The 8,498-nt window shown below is 38.4% G+C and overlaps 1 protein-coding gene across 1 annotated transcript; it reads left to right on the top strand.

Annotated features, from left to right (window-relative positions):
* The first annotated feature begins 212 nt into the window (after positions 1–212).
* LOC109043750 (retinol-binding protein pinta) lies at positions 213–7,564 on the top strand. The gene is made up of 5 exons (XM_019061051.2): positions 213–863; positions 1,800–2,074; positions 3,259–3,461; positions 5,048–5,322; positions 6,336–7,564. The coding sequence occupies exons 2-5, from the start codon at positions 1,820–1,822 to the stop codon at positions 6,476–6,478; spliced, it is 876 nt and encodes a 291-aa protein (XP_018916596.2). The 5' UTR covers positions 213–863; positions 1,800–1,819; the 3' UTR covers positions 6,479–7,564.
* The last annotated feature ends 934 nt before the right edge of the window (positions 7,565–8,498 follow it).

The raw sequence follows: 8,498 nt of genomic DNA, 5'->3' as shown, positions 1-8,498 counted from the left end.
AATTTTTTAAAATGTTCCAGTAGTATTTCAATGCAATACTAAGAGATCTGTTACTCGAGTTCTAATTCCTAGCACGGTAGATTTAACAGAAATTCCTGTTGATCCAATAGGAAACTTCTTCGATGCATATACTTTAACTTAAATGACATCTAATTCATATTGTAAACAATCAATTTGGCCTCAATCTTTTTCATTTCTTACCCTCTCTTTTAAGGTCAAACGATTTCCGCATGAGCAATCAGTGCTCGCTTCCTGATCAATTAATGCAAATCTTTTCCTCGCCGAAACAAAATTCGCATTACAGATATCTTCCGTAAACAACATAATTATTTAACTAATCTCGTCTGATTAGATTCATGAAAATTGTGAGAGGACGAACTTCTCAAATCTTTCTTATCAAGAATTTGGACCTTGGTGCAGAATCGTTGATAATTTTTCAACTTTTTTGACATCGCTTTAACGAGAAACAGTTGGCTTTTATCGGAAAATTGTCAACAGCAAACATGGAATGGGCATGGGATGTTTCTAGACCGACTTCAGAACATGATTTTCTTTCGCCTAACTAACGGCATAAGAATAATGTAGATGGTGCGCGCCTCTGTAATTTCGCCATTTCCAAGGAACCGTGACCCTCACAAGTGAATTCTCCTTCCGTGAATTTTAATTACTACGGCTGTAATGCAAATGCCGCAATAATCGCCGGAAATATTCTCGTTTGTTTTTATTACGTCTGCAGTTTTTGTACATCTGTGTGCTCAGTCGGAATTTACCTTTCGGAGGGAATAATCAGCGTTTTCGTCGAGTGCTTTCCGCATAGTGACATTGGTGCGTTTTTCTGCGTTTTTAGCAACGAAGAATATAACGTAAGTTCATCTTCTGCAATTTCATTTGTGACTGATAAAAGTTTTTTTTTTCTTTGTATTGTTTTATTCAAATACAACTTAGCTGTACCAGAAACTATTTGAAATACATAGTAAAAGATATTTTAGACTTAGCTACTTCCCTGTCCTTTCTATTTTATCTAATAGCAATGCATATTATTACCACGACTAGCCTTTTTATAGGGTTTATACAGGGTTATTCAAAAGTCACGCACCACTGGCCATAACTTCAGTTCTAATTATGATATCGACTTGCGGTTCAAGACGTTTTTCCTCGTATTGAGGGGGGAAATTTTTTCGGTACTTTCCAGTTTTTGATCCCCTCGAGGGGAGGGGGTGGGGAGCAACTCAAAAATTTCAAATGGCCACCCCCCTCATGGCCAGTGGTGCGTAACTTTTGAATAACCCTGTATACAATTTATTTTTCCTTGAAAGGCATTTGTCAATGCTGTAATGCTCTAATTATCATGAGAGTATGACTCACCCCCCCCCCCCCCGTCCCAAAACTTTACTCGAGAAATATTTAATTGAACGAAAATTTCATCCAACGAGACTGCCTAGTAGCTCATAGAGTTTTTACAATCAAATTAAAATTGATCAATGATGTTATTAGTCGCTTGTTTTAATTTAAGAAATAAGAATGCCACAAATAAACCTTTGGATAGAATAACAGTGAGAGCGGCAACATGGCCTTTCAAAAAACTTATGATGACTACACTTACTTTTAATTGCTTTTACGACAAGACTTCCGGTCTTTGGATAAGATGTCATCTCGCTCAAAAATTGCATGAAGTATGGCCATGAGAGTTTGTGCCACAACACCCATGGAGAAAAAAATTCCGAAATATCTGTGAATCATCCTGTAGATATTTTCCTCGTAGAATTTCTTTTTTCTTTTGACTTGCTTCCTGTATCCAGTCACAGATTGAACTAACGCGATGGGTAGCGACGATAGCGTGATTGTACCTCCCGAGGAACAGATTGAATCCGATTTGGAGCATCTGAAAGAATGGATGTCGAAACAGCCCCACTTGCCTCTTATCAAGGACGAAGAATGGCTTAAAACATGTCTCTATAACAACAAATTCAGCTTGGAGAAGACGAAATCGAAGCTAGAAAATTACTACACATTTCGAAGCAAGTACCCGCATGTCCTAAAGAACCGAGATCCAACGGGACCAGACATGTTAAAGGTAAACACGAGGCTCTAGATGCTGCATTTTTAAAAGTGCAATTGGACGTATTCATGCTAAAAGGAACTATGTGCGTAGGATTTGTGTGGAACATAGTTCCTTTTGATATAAATACGCCCCATTATGTTCCTGTAAAATATTTCAAGGTTTGCTTACTACTTATGCCTTTAGTGTGTTTTATGCGTTGCGATTATTTGAATTAAGCGCCGTTTAAGTATAACTGAAGGCATCTTTTCGAAAGAAACAAAGAAAGAAAAAAAAATACTCCTTTGTGAGCGGTTCGTACGTCGTGCCTTGTCCGTTCCATATGAACCACCAATCAAAACTATAAAAAAGACAACACCAAGGTAATTTCTAGCGTAATAATTTCAAAGCTAATAAAATGCATTGAGTATAATAGAATGAAATTTCAAACCCCTTTTTCTCTGGCTGTAACTAAAAACGAGTAGCCTCGCTCTTCTCAGCGGAACCCGAGCTAAGTGGTTATTGAAGCACGAAACTCGCACATCATATGTTTCTTCACAACTATCTACGAATGATTTGTCGTGTGGCTTTAAAATTACCACGGCACAAAATTTTCTGAAAACGTTCTTTCATAGCTTTAAGTTTCGTCTTGTTTAATTACTTGCTACACGGCCGTGCTAAAGAAGAACATGGTATGAGCCATCGGGAGTTGCCAAATTTCTTTCGAACAATCATTAAATTTTCAGGAAAATGTGAGACTATTTCTCATCCGATTTTTCAGTGGATTTCGTTCGTAATTTGATCTAAAGTGCTTGAAAATTCTGAGGAAAAATATTCATAATTTTCTTCGTACATAAATATTTTCTGAGAGAAAATTTGGCAGCTGTCGAATGTTAATTCGGCGTTTTTATTCGGCACGACAGTAAGGGAGAACGCCGTATGAACATTCGACAGCTGTCAAATTTCCTTCGATAAAATGTTTATTTTTGCTGAAGGTTATAGAATTTTCCCTCGAAATCTCCAGGAACTTCGGGTATATTTGCGAATAAAATTATCTGAAAATTTGAAATGAAAATATTCAGAAGTTTACCAGGAAATTCGTGTTTTGTCGAAGAAAATTTGGCAACGCCTGAAGGTTCATACGGCGTTTTTCCTAAGCACGGCAGAATATATGATGATATTGTCTCTTAATGTAGCGTTTGTGTTGATTTTCCACGCAGGCACGAGAATTCATAAAATTTGGATTGGGACAAAAACGATTGAAGGACGGGTCCCTCGTTATATTCTTGAAGTATTGCAATCCAAATGCTTTCGACGCGAATATCTACGCCAAAAGGGTATTCATGAATTATGACATGATTGTGCACGACCCTTCAAACCGTCTTACAAGATTGGTCTCAATCATAGATCTCCAAGATTTTAGGTCAGTTTACCAAACATATGATCGGTAAGGAAGTGATCAGTGGCGTGGCGTGAATTGCGATATATCGATTGTTATACCATTTAAACCTATGGTAAAGAATCGATTATTAAGGTGTTCGCTGTGAACACCCTGTTTATCGATCCTTTTCCATAGGTTTAAATGGCATAACAATCGATGTATCGCAATTCACGCCACGCCACTGGAAGTGAAGGCCTGTGAAGAGAATACACGGGATGTCCGGAGATCAATGCGTTTTGACTCGGGGATCAATTTTGGAGTGAAAGTGAGCTTTTGGCGACCTGGAAAAGTCTCTTTGAAAAAAAAAAAAATCTTCCGCAGCACTTGACTTCGTCAAAGTCTTTGTTTTTCTTCGAAATCAGTCTGCTACTTTTCCAAGATATTAAATGTTAGTGAAAATTACTTTTTGTTTGATGTTGATCATAAAATTGCTCCTCTCCGGCGCACAGTGGATCGAGTCAATTAGAGAGGTCGGACATGAATTATTTTACTAAAGTTGCAAAATTCCACTTTTATTTCGTCAAATTTTAAACTTTGAGGGGTGCTTCTGAAAGAAAATTTCACGAGGAAACCAATGAAGCCACTTTCAGAACCTCAAAGTTCTGTATTAACGGAGTTTTGAGCTTTTAAAGTTTCCAAATTTTGTCCGACCTCTCCTATTGACTCGATCCAATGTGCGGCGCCTGGGAGGAGGGGCTCGTTTAAGACGAAGGAACGCAACTCTATTACAGTGTTGCAAGACTGACTCATCCAGTCTTTTTTCGCAAGGATATGACCCTGCAATTTCCGTTCAAATTTTTCTGATTTGGCGTGTTATCGGAAAGAAACGTGAGTGGCTCTCTTTCCCGTGTTTCAAGATTGGATCAGAGTTGGACAACATTTTGCAAGTAGGAACTAAAATTTCTGGCTCATCTGAAAAAACATTTATGTGCTTTGAAAAAGTTATGGTACATACGTTGTTTCCAAACCGAACCAGGAATTGTTGCTCCTAATCGCAAAAAATAGTTCAGCTCCTAGAGAGGAACTAAGTCCACGTCAATATTTTTCTCGTTACTTTAACGGAGAATGGATCAGTTGCGCTGACCACAGAATCGTGTTTTAATGCTTGATTCTTGTAGATTATCTGAAAATAAATAGATTTTTCCAAACAACAAATTTCTGCGTTCAATATTAACAGAGATATCACGCTTTAAACAATTCGGTTTAAGATGTTATCCACCGCGGTAGTGACGCCATTGGTTTCTTCCACGTTGCTTGCATCAATCAGAGATACGTGTGTACTGGTTACTCAACGTGAAATTCGGAGGAAAGCAAGATGGAAGAAACCAAGGGTATCACTACCGCGGGGCGTGGCGTCATGAACCGAATTTTTCTAATCGCGATATCTCTGTTAATATTAAACGTTGGAAGTTGTCGATTGGACGTAACTTATTATTTCTAGCTTATCCACAAGAATTAATCATCTAAACACGATTCAGTGACTAGCGCAAACAGAAACTTAACCTTTTCTCTTTTAAACTCCTCTTCGTGCAAGGAGAATGTGGCTGATGAAATCGCTGTGTTTTTAGCTCTGTGCATGCCCTGAAGTTAATGTCTGTCATGGGCACCATATCCGAAATCATGAATCTGGCGTACGTGTCGAGAACCAAAGCCGTCCACCTGCTGAACTTCCCGTCTTTCGCGTCTCCATTTCTCGAGGCGATGAAGAAGTTCTTTCCGGCCAAGATGACCAGCAGGATCCGGCCTCACCCGCCCGGGGACAGAACCTTGTTCGAGACCGTCGATGAGGACGTGGTTTGCAGTGATTTCGGTGGCAAGGGGCCCACTTTGGCCGAGTTGGAAGGTCAGTGACGTAGCCAAGCCTGAAGGATCAATAGAGACATATCGATGGCTGAAGTAACTCCACTGCTGTGTTTCAAATTCCCCGCTCTTGGTTTTTTTTTCTTTTTTTTTTTTTCTTCTTGGAAGAGGAACAATTTAACCACACAACTTGAAAAATCCACAGAACTTTCTGCTAGTAAAAAGGAAAAATCAAAAAAACTGTCAAGAAGGCATGTCGACACCAAAGAAAAGAGCACGGGGTTGTCGGATGATATTGACATTTCCAATTAGAAGTGGTAGCACCCGAAGAAATCAGGTTACGGACCCAAATGTTGCGGTTCTTCTTGAACTCAAGTCGCAGTACTAGGTATACCACATTTACTTGGAAAAGTCCAAATCATCCAACAAATTGGGGTAGTACCATAATCTTAGGAGATACCTCCTAACACTTTCTTTTTTCCGTGTACTAGTTTTCAAATAAAGTATAAAAGGAAGACTACAACGTACGAGGCACGTGGTTTCGCACTTCGCCATCGATATATTTCAGCGACCCCGCCCTATAAATCCTTGCAATATTTGTAATGGACCACTAGACAAGGTGCAAATTTTAGAATCATGAATAATATTTTCCAACAAATTTTATGTAGAACACGATTCATAGAAAGAAACTTTCTGATATTAGCTTCTGACTCTTTTACTGCTTTTTTAACCTTTTTGAGCAAGATTTATGCCAGGAAGAATTTCAGTAAAATTTTAGTAAAAAAGTGTTCAAATCTCTTTAATTTGTATACTGTAGTTTTTCAACACTAAAAATGTCTAAAAAATGTTGAAAAATTCTTAAAGAGTAGTCATCCTTTTTAAACACATTTTTCAGTAAATTTTACCTTAAAAATGACAAAAAATATTTCCTAAAGCGAACATATCTACGGTTTTTTTTAGACACTTCTGAAAATTTATTGCTGCTAATTTAATAGTTATATCTAAAAATTTTTGAGTTTTTGATCGTTGTAATAATATGCCCGGTCGTCTTTCCAGATGAAATGCAGAAAAAATTGGAGAAAATGAGAGGTTGGTTCGAGGAAGAAGAGAATCTGTGTTCAAACGAGAGCCTGAGGAGGAAAGACTTCAATCAAGTGGAAGAGATGAGAGGCTCCTTTAGAAAATTAGAGGTTGACTAGGGTCCTTCTTCGTCGAGGGTTTTCACCGTCTCTCGACCCAGCATCGAACGCCACCTTTTGAATGTTTTTCGGGAGAGAAACATTGCGGAAAAGGGAAACGCATGCCTTTCTGGATCCATTTTTGTATCTTGAAGTTTTTCTCATCTGCCTAATTTTACAAGTAATCAGGATCTCAGAGGGTACGTGAATACGATAATCTTTGTAGGATGAACGTACCATCTCAATCCCAAACCATTTTCCCCCCAATCATCTTACAGTAATGTCAGAGACATGAACCTCTGTGCGTATGATATACAATAATTTCACCGGGAGTGCTTATAATATCTCAACTTTTGAATTTATGTTTTCAAAAGTAACTGTTGGCGCGCAATCAAACTGAAAAGAAAAATACCCAGATATAGAGAATAAAATAAACAAAATATGAATTACGAAGAAAAAATCATAATGATCAAGAAGGATTTCTAAAAATTTAGAACGGACATATTTGTATGTTTTCTCGTAAAAAATCACTTACTCGAGGAAACGCCAGGTATTAGTTCAAAATGGAAAAAATGAAAGTTTAAACTGCAACGGTGTGCAATTTGGAGAAAATAGCTAGTCGCCTGGAAATCCACGATCAGCACTCAGTTTTTAAAACCTCAACTTATCAGAGCCGAATTGTTTTGTCCAACATATTCCATTGATATATGATCAAAGGAACTAACCGCATAGAGTTTACATGCAACATAGTTTCTTTTAGCACAAATACATCCTAATGGCAGCTTGCACAAAAATACGTTAATTTAATTAAGTCCGTTCCTGTAACTCACCCGTCCCCGCGAAATATCAACTTTTAAAGTTCGTGGGCGAGTTACGGAGACTCCTGAGGAACAGGAGTTACTTGTATTTTTACTCGCAGGTGCAGCCACATGCGACAGCCCTCGCGAAGTTCAAAAACTTGGGAAGAAAGTGTAAGAGTTGCTTCTGCCAAGCCAGCGAGCAACAGGTTCTCATGGTGAGCTGTTAACAGCTTCATTCTTTACTTTGTCGAGGTTTCGATTAATCATTTTGTATAATAAACACAGCACAATAAAGTGTCTGCCTGTACTTAGCCGAATTATTTGTTCCCTTCCTCTTTCACTCAACCTCACCGAAGACGTATCAAGAAGTTCAGTTCGTCACCTTCTGGCCAAAGGCCAACAAGCGGCATGCGACGTTTAAAAATTTCCGCCGCCATTTTATTTTTTTACGGAGAAATTTTTTCAACAAAAATTTCACCGAATTTTCTTTGTGCCGTCGATAAAATTCAGTGAACTCAGATTCAAACAACAATTTCTCTGTAAAATAATAAAATGGCGGCGGAATTTTTAAGACGTCTCATGGCGCTTGTAATACTTTTGCCGGAAGGTGACGAGTTATCAAAGTATCATGCATTTATCGAGTCAACTCAGGAAACATCCTAGCAAGACAATGCATCGGAAAAAACACTTCACGCTTTTTGTACAATGGATAGTGGACGGTGTGCAGTGAATGGTGGCTGCGCTAGTCACACGAACATGTTTTGATGGTTTTGAATTGTAGATTAGGACAAAATAATAAGATACGTCCAAACGTTAGGTTTCGACGTCCAAGAACAGAGTTATCAATTCATCGAATAACACGACGTATGATGCCATCTGTTACGACTGTACAACGCCAATGAGACGTTAGACAAGCTGCCTCACCGAAAATCGATTGTTTTACGTACATTTTTAAATGGAGAAAAAATAGTGTCCCAAGAATCGCCGTTGGTTTGCAGTGGCGTGGCGTGAATAATCGAGTATCGATATTTCCCCATTTGAAGCTGTGGTAAATAATCGATTGACTATTAAGGTGTTCGCTGCGAGCACCCTTTTTGTCGATCCTTTTCTATACGATTTACGAGCTTTAGGTAAAATAACAAACGAAATTATCTGAGAAATTGGTAGGCAAATATTCAAAAATTTCCCTGAAAATTAGTGATTTGCCAGGAGAAATTCGGCAACGCCTGAAGGTTCATACG

This window comes from Bemisia tabaci, unplaced genomic scaffold (genome assembly GCF_918797505.1).
Source record: "Bemisia tabaci unplaced genomic scaffold, PGI_BMITA_v3".
NCBI classification, from domain to species: Eukaryota; Metazoa; Arthropoda; class Insecta; order Hemiptera; family Aleyrodidae; genus Bemisia; species Bemisia tabaci.
This window is presented reverse-complemented; position numbering and strand designations above follow the sequence as displayed.